This window comes from Microtus pennsylvanicus, chromosome 13 (assembly GCF_037038515.1).
Source record: "Microtus pennsylvanicus isolate mMicPen1 chromosome 13, mMicPen1.hap1, whole genome shotgun sequence".
NCBI lineage: Eukaryota > Metazoa > Chordata > Mammalia > Rodentia > Cricetidae > Microtus > Microtus pennsylvanicus.
Window position 1 is genome coordinate 76,279,020 of NC_134591.1, and position 21,512 is coordinate 76,300,531.

General features: G+C 52.0%; 1 protein-coding gene across 1 annotated transcript in view; it reads left to right on the plus strand.

The window, feature by feature from the left end:
• Ciroz (ciliated left-right organizer protein containing ZP-N domains) overlaps positions 1-21,225 on the plus strand; it is a 31,006-nt gene extending 9,781 nt beyond the window's left edge. Inside the window, exons 3-12 of the mRNA XM_075945278.1 lie at positions 785-883; positions 4,281-4,408; positions 5,451-5,594; positions 10,437-10,475; positions 11,762-11,899; positions 12,406-12,490; positions 13,696-13,892; positions 14,127-14,250; positions 18,718-18,911; positions 19,366-21,225. Coding sequence (XP_075801393.1) covers positions 785-883; positions 4,281-4,408; positions 5,451-5,594; positions 10,437-10,475; positions 11,762-11,899; positions 12,406-12,490; positions 13,696-13,892; positions 14,127-14,250; positions 18,718-18,911; positions 19,366-20,388 — 2,171 coding nt within the window. The 3' untranslated portion in view covers positions 20,389-21,225. The remainder of the gene's footprint in view (positions 1-784; positions 884-4,280; positions 4,409-5,450; positions 5,595-10,436; positions 10,476-11,761; positions 11,900-12,405; positions 12,491-13,695; positions 13,893-14,126; positions 14,251-18,717; positions 18,912-19,365) is intronic.
• Positions 21,226-21,512: the final 287 nt, after the last annotated feature.

Consider the following 21,512-nt stretch of genomic DNA (forward strand, 5'->3'; position numbering starts at 1 on the left):
CGTTCATCCTGGAGAAAAGATGAAGACTAAATTCAGGCTTTGGGAGAGAACACAGGCCAGAGTCCCCATCATGTCACCATCACTACCATCCCTGTCACCTTCGGTCGTCATTGTCCATATCCCTATCATCACTGTTATACAGTCAATTCCAGGAAGAAACTGACTAAGCAACAGACACATGGACAGACAGACAGACAGACAGACAGACAGACACACACACACACACACACACACACGCACGCACACGCGCGCACGGTAGGGCTTTAGACCCAGATGTTCTGACTCTGGTGCCTGTGCTCACCAGGAAATCACAGTGCTTCTTGTCTCCCCATAAGACACTGGCTAAGCCGGGCAGTGGTGACGCACGCCTTTAATCCCAGCACTCGAGAGGCAGAGGCAGGCGGATCTCTGTGAGTTTGAGGCCAGCCTGGGCTACAAAAGCTAGTTTCAGGACAGGCTCCAAAGCTTCAGAGAAACCCTGTCTTGAAAAAACAAAAACAAAACAAAACAAAAAACAAAACACTGATGCTAGATGCAGGGGTGAGCCCCCTCCTGGCCAGTCACTGTGGCTAGATGCAGGGGTGAGCCCCTCCTGGCTGATCACTGTGGCTAGATGCAGGGGTGAGCCCCTCCTGGCTGATCACTGTGGCTAGATGCAGGGGTGAGCCCCTCCTGGCTGCTCACTGCAGCAGGCTTGGAAGGAAGCCTGTCCACTCTTCTTCCTTTCCTTCCGCTCTCCCTTTTGTCCTTCCTCCTCCTCAGCAGTAACTTCTTTACCCCACAGGGAAGGTCGAATGCTTCTCAGACTACATGACCCTGCAGGTTCCAAGGAGCCACGTGCAGGGTTTGAGGCAGTGGCTGGCATGGGTCCTGCACCCGCCGGGTAAGCTATCTTCTCAACCAACCCCCCCCCCTCCCGTTCTCCAATGCGTTTCTCACACCAGGGCACGGGCACTGCAGTTCCCTGAAAGGCATCGTTGGGCTACAAGCTTGCTCCTTCCCAGGCCTGCCCTGACCTTCTCCAAGGTCACACACTCATCACCGTTTCTCTCAGTCTGGTTCCTACTTAAAATGACCTACTCTTGTTCACATGCTTGTCATCAGTGCCACCAGCAGGTCACAGGGAGCACGCACAGCCCATGTGCTCCGTGTTGATAGCTACGGTTCCTCCAGGGTTAAGGACTCTGTCTCATGCTTAGGAGACTCCTAATAGACATTTGCTCAGTGAACAAATGGCCCCAAGCTTGGATTGAAGTGCCCATCAGGTGCTAGTATGTCCCTAAACTTAAATCACACTGTGAAGTTAATGGGGGCAATTTAAAAAATGTATTTTTAAAAATTTCTGTTTATTTCATTAGTTGTGTGTGTGTGTGCGCATGTGCTTGCATGCACACTAAAATGCAGTGTTTACAGAAATGTGCTACAGTGAGCATGGGAAGGTCAGCGGATGACTTGCAGGATTTGGTTCTCTCCTTCAACCACGAGGATCCCAGATATTGAACTCAGGTCATCAGGCTTGGTGACAAGTGCCTTTATCCACCGAGCCTTCTTGCTGGCATGCATTCTTTTCTTTTTTCTCTTTAAACTTCTATTGCACATGTATGGGCATTTTACTGCATGTGGGTTCCTGTACCATGTACCTGCACGGCTAGTGGGATCCAGAAGAGGGCGTCGGCCTCCTGGAACTGGGGTGGCAAATGGTTGTGGGTTACCCTGTGAATATTGGGAGCTAAGCCAGGTCCTCTGAAGAGCAGCAGCTGGGGCTCTTAGACACGGAGTACACTCTCCAGTCCCTGGTCCACGGTCTTACCCGCTGGAACCACTATCTCATGCTTGGTGGGGACTTTCACCTAAAGTCCTAAAACAGCCAAATGGACGGCAAATTATGGCTTTCAGAAAACTTTGAGCCATGAGCTTTCCCGTTTTCCAGGAGGAAGACCTTCTGGAAATGTCTGGAAGGATCCAGAATAGAGAAAACATGCCTGAAGCGCACTGCCTGTGATGCCTTTGGTCACAGAAGCTGCAAGGAAGACACCAGAATGTTTCCTTTCCTTTGTACAAAAAAACAAAGAAATCAAGGAGGGAAGCCTTCCCATCTCAGAATGCCTTTTCCTTGTTTCCTTTCTTCCTTCCTCTCTCCTTCCCTCCCTTCCTTTCCTTCGTTTCCCCCTCCCCTCCCCTTCCTTCCTTCCTTCCTTCCTTCTTTCCTTCCTTCCTTCCTTCCTTCCTTCCTTCCTTCCTTCCTTCCTTCCTTATTTATTTATTTATTTTTGGTTTTTTTGAGACAGGGTTTCTCTGTAGCTTTTGGTGCCTGTCCTGGAACTAGCTCTTATAGACCAGGCAGGTCTCGAACTCTCAGAGATCTGCCTGTCTCTGCCTCCCGAGTGCTGGGATTAAAGGCGTGCGCCACCACCGCCCGGCACCCTTCCTTATTTTTGATTTTTTGACCTTGCTTTATTTTTTTTAAGGCAGGATCATATGGTGTAGCCCAGGCTGCCCTATGTGGTCCAGGCTGGCCCCAGACTCACGGCAGTCCTGTCTCAGTCTTTCCAGCATTGGAATTAGAGTTGTGAGCCATCAGGCCTGGCTTAGTCTGGGATTCTACAGTGTTGTCTGGGACTGCTGTGTCCTGAATCCTGAATCCTGAACTGGCCCTGGGATGGTCAGTCAGCCGGCGACGCCTCTGGAACCGGAGTGGCTTTGTGTATTAAAAGGCCACTTTTCCAGGAGAAAACGCGGAGGATACATTAAGCTGTCGCCTGTTCTTTGGAAAGCCATTATTAATGGAAAACAATAGATTAATAGTTTTAAAACGCTTGTTCAATAAGTAATTTTTATGGCTCTGGATAGAGCCCATTAAACACTTCTGTGTGTTATTATAAAGAAGTTTTAAGTGTAAAATCATAAAGTCAATAATCAGGGAATTAGTCACAGCAGCCAGCCACAGGCCATTAGTTTTAGACGCTGTCAGAGACACCTGTGGCTTCGGAGGAAGCGCTTTTCTTCTAGTCGGCAGCGCCAGGTGGGGATGCAGAAACGACGCTGCCTGCTGCCTTCCATAAAGTTGAAGGGACAGCAAGCAGGTGCGAGCAGCGGGGATGCGGGCAAATATTTACAAAGTGCAGACGTGAATGGGGAACTAAAGGGACCCGGGTCAATTTGCACATCTAGGCTGAGACACTTTATTTCCCCAGTGATGTGCCTTTCAGAGCCACAGGCTCGGCCTTGATCTGCTAAAGATAGCTGTGAAGGCTGCACGCCCTTAGAAGGGAGGCATGTCACCCGAGAGTCCCCCCCCCCCCCCCCCCCGCACCCAGGCTGCCGGAGCTGTCTCCTGCAAGGGCGTATTCCTCCTCTGTCAACTATCTGGGAATGAAAAGTGTGGGCTTTGGGGCGGGAGGGTGGGGGACTTGATAAAAAAAAATCACCTCAAAAGCAACACAAGATAATTATGGAAACAGAAGAAATCTAAAGACGATAATGAAAACTGCCTGTAATCCCTCTGCTCAGTGATATTCCTCTTTGTGTTTTCCTCATCCAATAAATGTTTACTGAGAACCCTCTACGCGCCAGATGCAGCTTAAGGCGCTAGGGATACGGCGAAGAACAAAACAGATAAATACTCTTGGCGCCATGGGGCTGGCATTTGGGTGGAGGGCAACAAGACCACTGCTGTAGTCCTAGACGTTTTTTCAGCAGGCGAGGTGGTAATTGTGATGCGGAAAGGGGGTCTGAGAGCAGGGCGAGGTTAAGAGGGGGTGATGGAGCCTCGGCTGGCAGAGGACTTGTTGACAAGGGGGATTGACTTAAAGACTTGAGAGTGGTGGACTGAGCCACACAGGTATCTAGAAGAGCGGTCCAGGCGGAAGATATTGCCAGTGAAAAGGTCCCGGGTCTATCCAGGATGCATTAGAAGTAACAGGGAGGCCAGCCAGTATGGCTAAGGCAGAGGAAGAGCAGTGAGGTGTGTCTCACATGGGGCTCTGAATGGAGAGCACAGCCATCTGTGGCAGGCTTGAATGGGACTCTGTGGGTTGCTGTGGAGGGAAGGAGTGGGAGAGGAATGAGAAGGCAGCTTCTACAGACCAGGCTGGGCCCAGAGCTGGGAGGTGGGTCGGATGGGAGCGTCTGCATGGGTATCTGGCAAAAACAACAGACTTCCTATCTTTGCTGTTCTCCCGCGCTCCAGAACAGAGCAGCTATGGGCTTATGTCTGGGTGTTGGACGCTCCTGACCTGGCCTCCGCTGTTCTCCCATGGTCCTGTCTGTTTCTGTCACAGGCACCACGAGGGCCCCCAACCACCTGGATTCTCTTCTTACCAAATGTGGTTTCCTCTTGCGTCCTGCTCAGGAGGGCGGCTTCTTCATCTTCCGAGCTTTGTACTCGGGCTGCTTTGTGCAGAAAGAGGTGGGTTTGGGAAACTATTGCTTTGCCGTGCTGGGGTCAGAGCTCAGGGGTCAGAACTCATGTATGCTAGGATGACAGGCAAGTGAACAGCTATTGAGTTACACATCCAGCTTCTTTTGTTGTTGCTTTGAGACAGTGTCTCCCTATGAACCCTAGCCTGGAACATACCACCTATGTAGACCAGGCTGGCCTCGAACTCACAGAGAGCTGTCTGCCTCTGCCTCCCAAGTGCTGGAACTAAAGGTGTGCACCACCAGTTCCACACACACACACATACACACACACACACACACACACACACACCCTTTAAAAAAAGCAATCTTATTTTGAGGCAGGCTCTCTCTGCACACGCTGGCTTCGAACTCACTCTGTAGCCCAAGCAGCCCTTGGCTCCTCCTACCTCAGCCTCCTGAGTGCTGGGTTCTAGGTGTGTATCCCCATGCCTGGCTTATCCTCTTCTCTCCAGCAGCTCCCCTGCCCCTCTCTTGTCAGCACTGCCCTCCTTGACAGTCCCTCACCCCCACCCCCATGTACCTCACTTCACCCCCCACTCCAGGGCTCACACTCGGGCTTCTTGCAGGGTTCCCTTGGCCTGGCATGTTGCAGCTCTGTTGCAGAAACAGCCATGTGCTGTTTGCTTAGTTGCTCACATGTGCGGAGCCGCAACTGCCTCAGCTGTAGAATGGGACCAAGGGATTTCTTACTGGGGTTGAAAGAAACAATATGTCTGTTGTCAGGAATGAGCAGATAAAAACCCATGCTGTCTCTTTAAGGGTGACCTTCTGAAAGACAGAGCAATCCCCTGGTCCGGGGTCATCCCCAGGGACTTTCCCTGTCAGGGCTGAACTGTCACAGGCCAGAATCTGCCACGGTCCCCTGTGCCAGAGACCCTTCGGCTTGCTTCTTAGCTCTTTCATGAGACAGGCTTCTGGGAGGCCCGCGTTCATGGTGCCCGCCATGAGCGGAGGCTGACCTATAATCGTGGCCTATTAACTGCTTGTTCTTCTTTCGTTTGAACGTGTGAATTTTGCCCGACGTCCAGAAAGCAAATTACAGGTTGGAAATCAGAATGTTTCAAAAAGGGACAAAAAGGTCGAAGCAGAGTGATCTCTGCATAATGAAGTGTCCCGTGATCACGTCGAGGCTGGGTGAACAGAGGGTCCGCTGCCACCCCTCATTCATTCAGGTAACAGCTTGGAAAGCCCTGGGAGGGTCAGGGAGGGCTGGGGAGAACTGGGGAGGACGGAGAAGGGTGGGGAGGGCCAGGAAGGGTCCAGGAGGGTTCCGACAGTGGTGATGGTCATGGGGGGGCTGGCTTCTCTTCAAAGGCCCAGGAGATGACTGTGGTTCCTGAGCTTTGGGGTGTAGTCCAGCAGAGCTGACAGCTAGAGACACAGGGTAGGCCCATTCTCTGTGGACATTTAGTGTTGACTGGATATCACCTCCCTCTGGGCTTTTGGGCATTGAGTCATGTGTTGGGACAAGGGGTGGTGACAACTAAAGTCTCTGCCGTTGTGTTCTTTAAGTCATCCAGTGAACGTCAGAACAGCAGGAGTGTGTAGTGTGTTCTCTGTGTTTTTCTCTCTGGATTAAGGAAAATTGCTGGCAAAAAGAAAAAGTAAAAAGGCTGGGCAGTGGTGGCGCATGCCTTTAATTCCAGCACTTGGGAGGCAGAGGCAGGTGGATCTCTGTGAGTTCGAAACCAGTCTGGTCTACAAGAGCTAGTTCCAGGACAGGCTCCAAAGCTACAGAGAAACCCTGTCTCGAAGAACCATTAAAAAAAAAAAAAAAAGAAGAAAAGTTGCTGACTTGACATCAGAGTCTAGTCTCTCCTCATCCTTCTCCCCATTCCTGTTCTCTCTCTCTCTCTCTCTCTCTCTCTCTCTCTCTCTCTCTCTCTCTCGTATGTGATGAGTTCCTTGTGTGTCAGGCTTGGAGGATAGCCTCAGCAGTCAGTTCTCAACTTTTTTTCTTTGAGACAGGGCCTCTCACTTGCACCTCTGTGGAGCCTCTAGGCGCTGCCTCCTGTCTTGCTATAGGCATGCTGAGATGACAGACTCCAGCTACTGCATCTGGTTTTGTGGGGGTTCTGAGGATCAAATTCAGTTCCCTACCCTTTTGAGGCAAACGTTTTATCCACGGAGCAATTTCAGCAGCATTGGATCCTGATTTAACCCAGATCATGTCAAAGAATTACAGCCTTCAGGTTTGGGGTGAGCAAGGCCCCAGGTTCCATCCCCGGCACCGAGGAGCGATGCACCATCCTCACTGGGAAGAACACAGGCCTATGGTGTCCTCCAGTGTGTCATTGCTTGGTGGCATCCTTAAACTCAAGTTCCTCTGTAGCTCTGGACTAGAGAGAGGCTTGACCGGGGAACAGGAGAGGGTTGCAAACTCACAGCAGAAATGAACGTGTCAGACGGAGAAAGGAGTAAGGAATTGAACTCAAGCCTCCGTTTCCTCAGCAAAGCTTCTCTCCCACTCACCCTGCTGCACCGGGCATAGCTATGGCTGCTGCTTTGTAAATTATTTACTTTGGCGCTAAGGATGGAACTCAGGACTTTACATCTATTAGGCAACCGTTCTGTCCGTGAGCCACACCCCTGGCCCCTCACTGATAGATTCCAGGCCAGTTCTCCGCCACTGAGCCATGTCCCTGCCCCTGCTCTGCGGATGTCGACTGTCTCACCTTTACAGCAGCATTGGGAGGAAGTGCTGCTATGACCCCATGCTACAGAGTGGACAAGAGGGCAAAACGTGAGTTGCTAGGGTTCCATGGCTGGTAGTGGCAGAATGCAGCTAGGAGCCGGAAGTGTAACGGGCCCTGGCCAACCTAGAACAGGCCCCTTCGGTGAGCAGAGACTCAACCTCTGCCTCATCTTGCTAGAAATTTCAGCTTTTAAAGGAGAAGCAGGAAATCTGTAGTTGCATGTGAAATTACACTTTAGAGAGTTGACTTCAGCTGGGAAAGTAGTCCGGTGGTAGAGCACTAGTGTAGCCTGCCTCTGCCTCCCGAGTGCTGGGATTACAGGCGTGGCCCACCATGGCCTGGCTGAACTTCTGATTGTCTTGCCTCCATCTCCCAAGTGCTAGGGTTACAAGTGCGATGCCCTTTAACTTTGAAAGGACCATGCCACCAAACAGGATGTTGAAGGTTGAGCTGGGTTTGATGGCTCACACTTGGAATCCAGAACACAGGCAGTTTAAGGCAAGGGGACCGTACGTTTGAAGTCAGCCCTGGCCAGCAAATGGGTAAAGGTGCTTGCTGCTAAACCTGAGCTTGTTTCCTGGGACCCACGTAGTGGAAGGAGAGAACTGACTCCCGTGAGTTGCCCTCTGACCGGCACACATGAACCATGATCCTTGCACATGCACACATCCACACAATAAACAAATAAAAAAAAAAACAAACCCAAACAGCTAAAAACCCAAGTGCTCAATGTTGCCTGATGCCACAAGAAAGGAGGAAAGGAGAGGAGATGCTTGAAGGGAGGATGGAGAGAAAGACCTACAGATGACAGCAACCATCCATTTGAGAAGTATCCGTGAGAAGCACATGCTGGATGCCAAGCTCTGTGCTGGTGCCGATGATCAGATCTGCACGGACACCAGTCTGCCTCGGGAGGGGCGTTCCGTTCCATTCTCATCTGTCCCGGCCTTTGAAGCAAATGTGCTGAGACAGGGATTGCTGAGCAGAGGCTGGGACCCCAGCTCTGTGCCTGCCCCCTGTGATCTTGCCTCTGGAGTTCTCTGCTACCCAACAGAGCACAGGCTCAGGGGCAGCGCCTGAGGCCAAGGGATGTTTAGGGCCCATTTTGCTCATGTCAGGCAAAGTGCTATTGTTCCTGAGAGTCACAGGCCTCTTCCTAAAGATCCCCAAACATGGTCATAGTGAGGTGTGGGTTTGACAGTCTGGGGGTGGTCACGTCTCTTTACACTGGCCTGTAATTTTGGGAGCGGCCACCAGGGGACAAGGTTGCCCCTGTCATACAGCATTGGACAGAAACCGGAGCGGAGCAGAGCTAGTGGTCAGTCAAGCGCCAACTTTGTCCTTTTTGACCTGCTCAGGTCCCCAGCATCCTTCCCCAGCGTAGGTGTTGGGGCCTGCAGGACAACAGGACCCCCATTTCCCTGGGCAGAGTCGCAGAAAATTGGGCTGTATGGGAGCAAGAGTCTCAGCTGCCACCCTTCTTACCCGCCTCCCGCCCCATCTCCTCTGTTTCTCTCTCACCCATCATAGAACCTCATCACCTCATCGAACTGACTGATTCATTCCTGGTGACTTCTGCAGCCGCTTCCATGGCTGCACCTTGAACTTGCATCAAGTTTTAATTAAAGCCGTTACACCAGCCTTGCCCCTGGCTAAATGCAGCCGCGGGCACAGGGCACATAGATATTTAATACTCTGCCTCTCCCCGCTGATGGCACAGGGTGCCCAAGGGTGTACCCGAGCCATGCCCTGCTTGCAGCGATCTGCGAGCTTGCTTAAGTGTGCCCACAAGCCCCGAGCAGGGAGGCTGTGCAATAACTATTCATTGCCCTGGGTTAAGTGTGCCCAGGGGCACCGGTAAACTCAATGCAGTGATTAGCGATTGCTCCCAGGGAAGACTACCCGAGGTCCTGCTGAATGTCTGCAGGCCCTAAATATAGTCTGCTCGTGGCCATTTAAAGGGCATGGCGCGTTTGGCCTGTGCACGTGGTCCCACGTCCTTTCCCTTCTTTCTACAAAATGGCTCCCTCCACAGAAGAGCGCAGCCTCCAGGGCTGCCTTGTTGCTGTGGGGCTGGGGTGGAGAGACTGGAGGGAGGCTTTGGTGCTGACCTGGGAAATGTTGAATCCCTTTCTGGTCTCCTTCCTCTCTGCTCCCTAAGTGAAGGCAGCATCTCCAAGGTGAGGGAATTACCGGCTCTCACACAACAGACTCCCAGTGGGCTGTGCTGAGCTCTCTGTGGGGTGCTGAGCTCTCTGAGGCCAGGGGCAGCAGAGCTGAGGCACTGGCAAGATTGAGGGGATAGAGGCTACCTCAACTCCACCTACTTATCTCTGGGCCAGGAAGAATGAATTCTGCACTTGCCGGGGAAAGGGGAGACAACCCTATGTGGGAGAGGTGTCCAGACTCATTAGTCTTTTGAGGCTCAGTGTTCTTAGCTTTTAAGGAATGAGGGGAGGGGGTAGCTGCTCTCTGTTGGTCTATGATTCTGTCCTGTGCCTCAGTATCCCTGCCCATGCTTGCAGCAAAGGCAAAGGGAGTGAGGGTGGGTCGAGGCAATGGGAGGTAAGAGGAGGCTGTGCCATGGCTCAGTAGCTAAAGGCACTTTTGCCCAAGCCTAACAGCTTGCGTTCCATCTCCAGGACCTGCACGGCCGAGGAGAGATGACGCCCCTAAGTTGTCCTTGGACCCCTACATGCACACCGTGACAGATGCACGCCCACAACATACACACTGATATAATAAATACATAAATAATACAATAAAGGAAGTGTAGGCAAGAGCACAGATGGGTGCAGCTGGGGCCCAGGCCGTTCCCTTGCTGGCATCATGAGGTTCAGGTGCAGTGAGGGACCAGCTGTCCGGGTTTGCCTGAGAGCATCCTTATTTTAGCCCGAGATGATTGGGCATCCTAAGCATGGCACTTGGGTGAACACACGCCTCTACCTTTGTTCCTTGGAGTCCACAGGTAAAGGAAAGGCGATAAGAGATAGGTGACTGGGGGCGAGATGAGGCGGGAGGTGTAGGCCTGGGAACCAGCCCACCACAAGCATCAGGGTCATGTGCACACCTAGCCTCTGCCTTGCCAGCTGTGCGCCACATGCTAGCTGTCCTGCTGGCCTGGCCCAGGGCAGCAGCTGAGGCGACATTTCCCTGGGTCTGTTGACACTTGAGTCCCAGAACAGAAATGATTTTCTTGTCTTAATGAGCAAACAGTCGGGCGGCAGGACTCTCTCGCTGGACTCCTGCTGCGGTGATTGCAGAAGCGTCACCTTTGCTCACAGTTTGCAGCTGTTGCGTCCTCTCTGTTCCTCGCAGGTCTCTAGGCCCTTGCCTCCAAGGATCAACGGTGGACAGGTAGGTGAGGAAAGGGCATTGTTCTGGAAGGTTCTGCTAGGCCTGGTGCTGGGGAGGCTCTGAGGCAGGAGGTTGCCGCTTCCATGGTCCTTCTGTGGAGAATGTCCGTGGACAGTAGTTTTGTGGGCCTGGGTCATGGCAGAATGGGAACTCCCCCTGGCACCCTCTCACACAGAGGCCTGAAGCTGTCTGGGGAAAAGAATCTGGTGGCACCCTGCTGGGGTAGAAAGCCTCCGGGTCCTGCCATGGTAAGATTCTCTCTGAAAGGTTCCCAGTGGCAGGAGCTGAATCCTTAGCAAGGCCACCCAGTCCTGTGTGGTTCACAGCCGTCCTGTGTGGTTCACAGCCATCCTCTGTATTTCCCTCACTCCTCTCCTCTTTCCTTTCCCTTCCTCTTCTCCTCTTCTTTAGTTTTGAGGCAGAATATATATATATATATACACACACACATATTCACTATATAACCCTGACTGGCTGGAATTTTCTATGTAAATCAGGCTGGCCTTGAACTCACAGAGATCCGCCTGCCTCTGCCTCCAGAGTGCTGGGATTAAAAGCATTTGCTACCACCGTCCAGCTTTTCTTTTTTAATAGTTTGGGCGGGAAGTGGAATTAAACCCAGGGTGTGCTAGGCAATTACTCTACTAACTGAGCTATGCCCCAGTCCCTAGTTTCTATTGTTTGGAGACAAGATTTTACTACATAGCCTAGGCTGTCATTTAAATCATGTAAATCCCCCTGCTTCACACTCCCAAGTGTTAGGAACACAGCCATCACACCATTACACCAGGCACCCACTTTTTCTCCTGGTCTTAGGGGTTCTCACAGTCACCTGGGGAGAGCCTCCCTTACACCCCTTTGAGTCTTTGGAATCCTTGCATCCCATTTGTCTTAGAGTCTTCCCTCAGTCTGGACTGGGCTGTGCTTCTTCTTCAAACCTCTCGCGTCATTAGATACCAATCTTTATTCATAGCCCCCATTGATCGTGTCCCATTTCAGGCCGTCAGTTACGCTGGCCTGGATGGTACAGAAGCTGAGTGACTGGCCCTGCTCTCGGGGGCCCAGTATGTTCATCTGTGCTCTAAACACCCCTGTAAGAGGTCGGCTTCCCTGGAATATAAGAGCATCAGCATGTTTAAGTTGCTGCCGTTCTACCCCTTGGTCAGCTGAGCCTTTCCATGACCTCGTCACTATCTTGAGTCCCACCCCCAAGTACCCATGATCCTTGACCCCAAATGAGCATGTCTCCTGGTCAGCTGGATTGTGACTTTGCCTTATGTCATCAGACCCCGTGGATGCTGTCCCTTCGAGGGGAGCTGGTGGCTTCTCTGGAGGACGCCAGCTTGATGGGATTAGATGTGGACATTGGTGCCACCACGGTCACCGTCCAAAGCCCACGACAAGAACTTCTTCAGAGACAGGAGGTCAGTGGTGGACAATGGCCAGGCCGGGCTTGAGGGGGTCCCCACAGCCTGGCACACCCCCAGGAGCACTTTGTCATCCCGCAGTGCCAGTTCACGTGTCCACCTGTGAGACTGGACAGATTTAGGCAGGCGGCTTTGAAAATTGGGCCCCATTAGCGTAAAGTGCTCTTCTCGGCAGATGAGGGGCTCCGGCAATCATGTATTCAGCGCGTCCTGATCATGGTGGCAGGATCATAATTGCCATCTCTTTAAATAGCCCAAAGTTGCCGTGTAAGAGAAGACGGCTCACATGACATTTGCTCCGAGCTTGCTTCCTGCTAAAAATATCCTGGCTAAATAATATTTCCTGGTTGTGCTGGAGCAACAGGCCCTGGCCTGGGCCCTGACGCTTGGGGCTTTGTTCAGAGATGAGATGAAAGGGTGGAGTAGAGAGGATAGGCCCTTAAGGAGGGAGAGTGCCTCTAGGAGGAACAGTGGCCACAGTGGGGACCTCCCTGCTTCCCCAGGTATGGAACACTTCCCTGGAGCTCCTGCCACTCTGGCTGGTGAGCGGTTCCTATGCCTACTCCCTCAAGGCTGCGTGCCCGCTGGGTAAGATATAGGAGTGCCCCTGAGGCCCACCTCTGATTTTAGCACTATCTGTCAACTCCTGTTTTCTCCCCTCTGCCAAACACCTTGTCCCCACTGCCCCATTTTGCCGCCTCTCTTCTTAGCGGAGTGTGAAGTGTGACTATGGACGTGGGAGCAGTCTGAGTGGAGTGTGAAGTGTGACTGTGAACAGTGCTATCTACTGAGGGCTGCAAATCTGGGATCTGGGAACTTCTGGGGGCCCCAGGCAGGCTTTAGGGTCTGTGGTCATATTCTGCAAGACTTTGAGGCGATACCTTCCCTTCCCATGCACCTCTTCATTGTGAGGAGGCCAGGAATCTGGAAGCATTCTGCTGACCTCCAGGGAATCTGAAGGCTAAAGCTCTCACTGCACAGTTAGATGGATCAAAGGCTTTGTCCTGTGAGGGCAGGTGAGAGATGAGGAACACGGCAGGTTTGATGAGAATTTTATCATGAAGTAAGTCTCAGAATGAGAACTCTGGGGAGTCCAGCGGCCTTGGGGGATGTCCTTGCCAAATCCACACACTCCCGCCCTGTTGGTACTATTTGAAATATCTTTATTTGGAGGCAAATGCTTTTCATTTAGCAACTCCAGAGCCAGCTCAGAACACCTTATGAGAGGGCTGGTACAACAAAGTTCTTGCTAAAGTGTAAACAACTGATACAGGCTGTCCCCTACCAGCAGCTTGCCATGGGAGGGGCGCCAGGCAGGGCCATGAACTGCAGTCTTGGCCTTTGCCAGCCTGCTCCTGGCACTGCTTTTCCAGCAACCTTCTCGAATGGCAGTATTCTCCGAGAGCTAGACAGGGTGGCCCTTTTTCCTTTCCTTTCCTTTCCTTTCCTTTCCTTTCCTTTCCTTTCCTTTCCTTTCCTTTCCTTTCCTTTCCTTTCCCTTCCCTTCCCTTCCCTTCCCTTTTCTTCCCTTCCCCTTCCTTTCTTCCTTTCTTCCTTTCTTCCTTTCTTCCTTCCTTCCTTCCTTCCTTCCTTCCTTCCTTCCTTCCTTTCTCTTCCTTCCTCCCTTTCTCTTCCTTCCTTCCTCCCTCACTACCTTCCTTCTTTTCTTGGGACATCAAGTTCCAGAGTCCAAGTGAACTGAGTCGTGTGTGGGCTGGCCTTAGGTGTGGCTCTGGCTAAGACCCTGCATCCCTGTAGCTCATTTTCTGGGTCGCGTTTCCTTCTGGTTCCAGTGTCGTCCCAGCCAGGGTCGGAGGTCTCAGTTTACATCCCCAAGCAGAGACTGGGTCTGGTTAGGAGAGGACTCCGTGTGGAAGAGTCCCTGAGCCCCAGGTTCCTGCGGGTGCACCAGTCCAACACCTTCACGGTGACCGAGGACAGAGACTTCGTGGTCGTCAGCATCCCAGCCCCGCTGCTGCTCCAGTACCAGGTCAGCATCCTGGTGTTATGGCCTTGCTTCTTCCTCAGAGACCTCTTGAATGGGCTGTTGGTTGAGCCCGAAGTCAGAAATTCAGAGAGCAGGTCTTTGGGGGCTGGCTCTGTGCTGGCCTTACTGTTTATGTCCTAGAGGCTTTGCTTTGTTTAGGAGGTGGCCCCAGCAGGGACAGTCAGAGGACAAGGGATGTATCTCATCACATGGAACCAATGCCTTGCTGTCCCACAGCCATGCCCAGAAGCCAGAGAATCCCCAGGGACACAAGCGTTCTACAGGGTGGACCTGAGCCTTGCCTTTGTGGAGATGGTCTCCCCAGTACACTGGAGAGTGGAGAACTTTTTCCAGTGTGTGGGTAAGTGAGGAGCCCTGAAAACACACTTGCTAGTGACAGGTACATGCCACCCATGGTCTCGCTCCCTGCCCTGGCTTCATTCTCCTTTGGCAGTATTCATTCTCTGGACCGAGAGCTCCCACATCTCAGCAACTGAGTGATTCTGTTAAGTACGCTGCTGGAACTGGAGAGGCCTAGGTCCTGAGTGGTGCAAAGGGAGACAGAGGCAGAAGTGCATCAGCTTCCCAGCTCAGCCTCGACTGTGTGTGTATGTGTGTGCATGTGTATGTGTGTGTATGTGTAGGTGTGTGTGTGTGTGCACATGGATATGGGAGCCAAAGGATAATGTCCAGTGTCTACCTTACTCGTTCAACAGTCTCTCACTGGCCCTCGAGCCTACCTTGACAGCTGCTCTGACCAGCTAGCAAACGTTAAGGATCTTCTGTCTCTGTCCCCCTAGTACTAGAATTACAGGTGCACAGGGCTTTAAGAACATTTACTTTTTTTGTTTTTGTTTGCTTGTTTTTTTTTTCAATTTTATGTGCCTAAGTGTTTTTCCTGCATGTTTTTTCCTGGTGCACAGGGAGTTGCTCTGGTCCCACGGAACTGGAATCACAGACAGTTGTGAGCCGCTATGTGGGTGCTAGGAATTGAACCCAGGTCCTCTGGAAGAGCAGTCAGTGCTTTTAACCACTGAGCCATCTCTCTGGCTCCACGGCCTTTTTATTTTTATTTTTCAAACAAGGGATCTAGATATCTGATCTCAGATCATTCTTACTCTGCTGTGGTAAACGCCTTACTGATTGATCTCTCTTTTTATTTTTTAATTAATTATTTAATTTTGTTTTTTTGAGATGGAGTTTCTCTGTATAACAGCTCTGGCTGTCCTGGAACTCACTCTGTAGATCAGGCTGGCTTTGAACTCACAGAGATCCGCCTGTCTCTGCCTCCCAAGTGCTGGGATTAAAGGCGTGCGCTGCCACTGCCCTGTTTGTTTCTAATTTTGAGACCAGGTCTTAGTGTGTAGCCTTGGCTGGTGTTAAATTCCCTCAGCCTCCCAGGTGCTTGGTTTGCAGGCGCGTACCACTTCTCTGAGTGTTGTCTCAGGTTTTGTTTTGTTTGAGACAATCAGAGACTCATTTAGCCCAGGCTGGCCTTGAACTCCCTACACAGTCAAAGATCACATTGAATTTCTGGCCCTTCTGCCTCCAGGCCTCAAGAGCTGAGGTTACAGGAAGCGGCCACTCTGCTGAGTTTATGAAGCACTGGGGATCAACCCAGGCTTCCTGTACTAGGCAACCACTCTGCCCACTGGGCTACATCCCTAGTTCCCACCTCGGCTTTTCTTTCCAATCTGGAACCTAAGGATCCTAGAGCCTGTCACAACGCTGCATTAGACGCAGAGAGAACCTGGTACAGGATGTCCCATTTCCATTTTGGTGTGTCCCACCGTCTCTGTGTGGGCTCCAGTGCCTCAGGTCGGCCAGTGCCTCAACTGCTTGGCAGCGAGCCCGAGCCTCTGCACTGTGTCCTTCATCTGAGGCAAGTTGCCCTATAAACATCGTGCAAGCTCCCGCGTGAGGGATGCCGCCGCCCTGTCTTGAAGGGGCTTTCGGTGAATGCTGGACAACCAGGCAACCTGGTATTCACACATGCAAAACCACCAGGAGCAAAACCCATTCAGATCCAGCACGAGGAAATACACATAATTCACAAATGATGTCAATCACTTTCATCTCAGGACTTCCTAACTGTCCTCAATAGAAGACAGACGGGAAGGAGATTGAACTCAGATGTTAATAGTGCAAGAATGCCCCGTTACCAGGATATGATGTCTCGGTGCTGCATAAAAATGTAATTATATTCAGAACTATATTTAAAGATTAAAAGGGGGACTGCCTACCACATCTAGCCCCAAACTCAGAAACAAAGACAAAGGCGGGATGGGTTGGGGGGTGGGGCGTGAGGACGGGGTCGAGTTCTAACCGGCTGCTAAAAATGGAAATATTTCTCGAAAGTTTTTACATGTTTCGGCTGCTTTTGTTTTAGCAGTTTCCTGCGGCACTGATATTGATTTTGGAAGGGGGGGTTGGAACTCTACCCGGCCAGGATTCAGCAGGCACTGGCTATGGGTGAGAGAGCAGGGAGGGAGCAGAGGCCACCGGATGGGGTCTCTCCAGTAGCCTGTAAGGGGAGATAGGAGGTGTCTCTGGAGCCTTGTGGAGGGCAGGTGGACCCAGGAGGAGGTGCCAGCGATGAGATGGACTTTGTTATAGCCTCGGAAGGGTAGATAGGTTGTTCACAGGGAGATAATGAATAAAATACGAAAATAGCAACAGCAATAAAAACATTTTAGGAGGATTTTTTTTTCTCCCTCCCTGGAAAGATTTACACGGGGAAAGAATGTTCCCTTTCTGGTTTTATTAATTTCATATCAGCAGCCGGAATGAATCTCTCCCCTCCCTGGTCCCCAGTGCACCTCCTCTGTACCTCCTTGCAGCTTCCAGAGCTTTCTGTTCTTTTTATAGTCTCTGCTCTTCGCTCCTGCCTTTCCCTGCAGTCTAGAAGCCTGGGTGGAGATCAGGGGCTGCGGCTCATACAGTTTTCCTTCTTCAGCTTTTGCTTTTAGCAACCACTTACTTACAAGTACCGGTTAGATCCGATTTTCACCAGGAATTTTTACAAAACGTCTTTCCTCTGTCAATCCGTGACTCGTGAGTCAGACTCTGAATGGGTCGCCTACGTGCCTGCAGTTCTGGGACTTTTCTTTTAGACTTTGGTTCGTTTCAGTTTTTGCGGGTGGGTGTTTTGCCCGCACGTGTGTCTGTATACCATGTTTATGCCTGGTGCCCTCTGAGTCAGAGGAGGGCATCAGCTCTCCATGAATTAGAGTTACGGGTGGTTGTGACAGACCATGTGGGCGCTGGGAACTGAACCCAGGTCCTCTGAAAGAGCAACAGGTGCTCTTAACCACCAAGCCATCTCTTCAGCCTCAGGATACAGATTTTTTAAAATCTCCCTCTCCCTTACAAAATGACAACCAAACCCAAAGGGTGTTCAAGAGCATCCTAACAGTTTCAGGTGGCAGCTTCTGAGAACAATGGAGTAAGCAGGGTGCCCACCCCTGAAAAGAAAAGTCAATGGCAGTGGGGGTGTGGCCATGGCAGTGGGGGTGTAGCCATGGCAGTGAGGGGTGCCTTCATCTTCCAAAGACTGGGTGAAGGTTAGCAAAATGGCTCAGCAGGTAAAGGTGCTTGCTGCCCAGCCTGCTAGCCTGAGTTTGATCTCCAGGACCCATGTAACAAAAGGGAAGAAGTGACCTCTGACCTCTGCAGTGTGGCATGTGTAGTTTCCCTGTGATAAAACATCTCAAGATGTGAGTGAGAAGAGCTGGGTGGAAATGCTGGTGGGGGTCAGGTAAGAAGCATAAACCAGTGAGGGTAAGGGCATCCAGGACCCAGGGGAAGGGGGGCAAAGCAGCAGTGGGGTTTAGGATAAGAAGGAGTGGCAGGCAGTTCAGGCAGCAGGAGTCAACAGATTCCCCACAAAGAGACAGGCCTGACTTCTCTGGGGAAGCATCTGCGTTTGCAGAGCTTGAGGGGCTGAACAGGAGGAAGGCTGAGTTCAAGAACAGCCTAGGCTACTTATGGGAAGCCTATCTCAGATATAACCACACAACGACATCCCTACAAAATCTCACCATTTTAACCACCTTGCAGCCTGCCCCAAGGATACTAAATGGTTGTACCAGACCTGTGGATGAGAAGTGTTGGGAGAATGCCACCAGCACCTGGTCCCCAGAGGCCAGGGATGCTGCTGACCATCTTAAAATGTACAAGATGCCTCCACCCCCCAACATGGTACAGTATGGTTTGGTCTAGGATATCAGCAGTGCTTGGCTGGCTAACCTGAGGATGGTCAAGCAGGCAACATTACCCATTTCTGATTGATTTCTGGGGTTGGACCTATCAATGTATTAAACCTCAAAATAGGAGATAGCTCTCCGATGAAGCCAGCTGGTAGCATCCAGGCTGGGCAGTGAATGGAGTCAGGAGATCTCTGCAGAAACCTGGGTTTATGTGTTTTAAGTTCATTAGTCTCTGTTCACTGAAACAGAGTCTCAGATCCAGACCAGCCAGGACCTTGCTCTCTAGTCAAGGATGAACTTGAACTTCTGATCCCTTTGCCAACACCTTCTGACTTGCTGGGGTTACTGGTGTGAACCACAGTACTTGGCTTATATCATTCTGGAGGCTGAACTCAGGGACTTGTGATGTTAAGCAAGCATTCCGCCAACTTAGCTGCGTTTCTAGCACAGATAATTTAATTTCAAAGCTCTGAGAGATTCAGCCGTGAGGACAGCTCCTAAGCCAGGGCTGGGCACTGACCACCAGGCTTCTCTTCTTTGGGGGAACGGATCAATGCTTCCGTGGCAGGAAGATTTCACTTCCCTAGGGGGAAGGCTGACTTCTGCTTTCCACTTGGAAGGGTCAAGAGAAGACTCACTTGTCTCAACAGCCACACCGAGGGCAACTCTACCCACCCTGTCCCCTGGATGGGACACCGTTTCAGCGGAAGTGCCGCCGCCTGCTGCCTCTCCCCAGTTCCAGATCCCGCGAGTGGCTGCTCAGGATGAGCCCCTTCGGCGTTTTGTGCACCAGTCTGCTAAAGAAACCACCGAGGCAAATCCACAGCCGTGTGCTCTGCATGCTGTTCCCTACCCAAGGGTCTGGTCCCCACGAGGCGGGGATGGCTTTAATGGGGCCTAAGCCCTTTCTCTTACTACCCTTTATTCACAGATAGCTACACTTTGACAACCCCTGGTCACATTTCTTCCTCAAACTCAGAATGTTTCCCAGGGAAAGCAGGGACCTAACGTGCTCCACCTCTGGGTAGGGCCCTTGCATCTGTCCTGCTTGGCTCACATTGAAGAAGGTAGCGGTAGAAACAGCTGCTGTATTCACAAGGGGGTTGAAAACTGAGGCAGGCATGCTCAAACAGTGGAGGTGGGGGTCCTGGAGGCAGGCCTAGAAGCTCAGCCTGAGGCCACTGCCCCCACATCCTTCTCTAGGCTGAGGTTCACAGGGTTGCTAGGGCCATACGCTTTTATTTCTGATGCTTTTCCTCTCTGTGCAGCTGGAACCAGAAGCACCGTTCTTGCAAACGGCTCCACCGGAAGGAGGAAGCTGGATGTCCACTGCCTTCTCTTCCACCAGTGCAAGCCAAGAGCATCGTGGTCCTCAGACTCCTTCAAAAAAGGCAGACTTAATTCCACATCTCTGGGCTCCTGCTACACTCTCCTCAGAGCACATGGAAGCTTCTCAGGCTGGCCCCAGACCTTCACAGGCGGTCTTCCTGTCTCACGCTTCCATGACCACACATTTGTCTTCAGAAGTCCCTTCTCCTCTGTGGTCTTCTTGGCGATCTGATGGGCCCCAAACGCTGCTGGGTTCTCAACCATCTGTTCCCCTAACCAAAGTTCCAAGAGTCATGATGACTAAGCAGGACTCTGCCCAGCCGTCAGGCAGTCCCTTCCCACTGGCACAATTGTCAAGGGAGACTGTGAAATCAACAGAGCCTGTGGATCCCACCCCAAGGGAGCCTGCCCACATCGGCGAGGAATTTCCACCATGGACAAGGCCCTTCAGGAGCCGCCTCGATGAAGAGGGGTTGATTTTCCACCGTGCTCCCAGAAGGCCTCAGGAGATACTACCAATAACCAAGGCTGAGGAGCCACTGCAGAATGAGCAAGATCCATCTGGAGAAGGGGTCAGAGGGTACCTGGATCTGTCAACCTCAGAACCAAGGCAGGGCACAGAAGGGCTGGGACTCATTGTCTTGCCAGAGACTGATGTCAGATTCACTATCCAAAGAGGGAGACAGCCAGATGCCAGTGCCCACCTGGAGACCTCCAGTTCAGAGCTCCCTGGGAGGCACAGTGTGGGCTCAGCAGATCCTCAGATAGTACTTCCCAGGGACCTTCTGACTGCCACCTCTGAGAAGCCTGCAACCCCTTCTGAAAGTGCAGACAGTACCCTACAGCTTGAGTCAGTGCCTACATGGCCTGAGGCCTGGCCATCCACATACAGCCAGCCCCCTACCTCCACACACCCAAAGCCTTCTGGCTCCCCCAGAAAACAGATTGCTCTGCCCCAGTGAGGCTGGATTCCCCCTCCCTGAAGGTCAGGAGTTGATGGAGGCCAGGTTGGCCCCAACCCCTGAGAGCCATCAGCTTCCTGAGCTTTAGCGCATGTGGAGGGGGGTGCTCAAGAGGCCCCTGTGCTGAGCCTTTCTAGAGACTTCAGCAGTGAGTCAGAGTGTCCAGGGAGGGGAGGCACAAAGGGAAGGGAGGACGCGGTTTGGTATGTTCCTACTTCCCTTCAGAAGGCGGCTGCGACAGGATCAGAGCCCCCCGGCCTCCCTGAGCTGGCCCAGCTGTACTTCACATCTCACTATTAAATCTGGGAAGGCATCTGGGCAGCGTGCAGGCCTATAGCCAGGCCCACCCGTGTCTAGGGCTCTGGCCCCATTGTCTCCTCATTAGCTTTGTAACCTTAGCAGGGCACTAGCCTTCCTGAGCCTTAGTTTCCTCATCAATGGAGGGGAAATGATACTCATTCCTCCCTGGTGGGGTTATTGAAGGAGGTGAACAAGAATCACATAAAGCCTTGGGTACCGAGCCCCGAGCAAGCATGCTGGAATCCCTGGGGAGGGAGGATGGAGTGTCAGCACAAACTATGGTTTCTATGGCAGCAGCTGGTACCCTTCTGGCTTGGACAGACCCATTGACCTGCAGTGACCCAGAGCTCCCAAACTCAGTGGCCCAGGAGCCCAGCTGTGGCCTGGGCCGGAACCCCACTCCGTGCTTCCCTGCGAGGGCAATGCCTCACCCCCTCCAGGCCGACTGTGGCTGGAAGTGGGGTTTGAAACGCAGCCAAGAAGAGGAGGCCGGGCAGCCGTGCCCGCCCAGAACGCGAACTAAATAAATAAATAAATAATCAGGGTTGTCTTGGCTGATAAACGGTCCCTACCTCGAAGATGACTTCTCCCCCCTGCGTGCCCCCCTCCTTCCTCTTTCTCCGGGCAGATCCATCCCAGGCAAAAGCTTAATAGCCCCATTTAAGGCTTTTCCTTTTCACCACGGAATTGAGCTGCTCCTGCCATTACGGGGTTTTCAGCTTCTCTCTGAAATCAAATTACTGACTCCATTTAATTTTTTAAAAGCTCGGATGATTTCCCTTCTTGAATCTGAACCGTGACTCCAAGGCCAGCCCCCTCCCCTG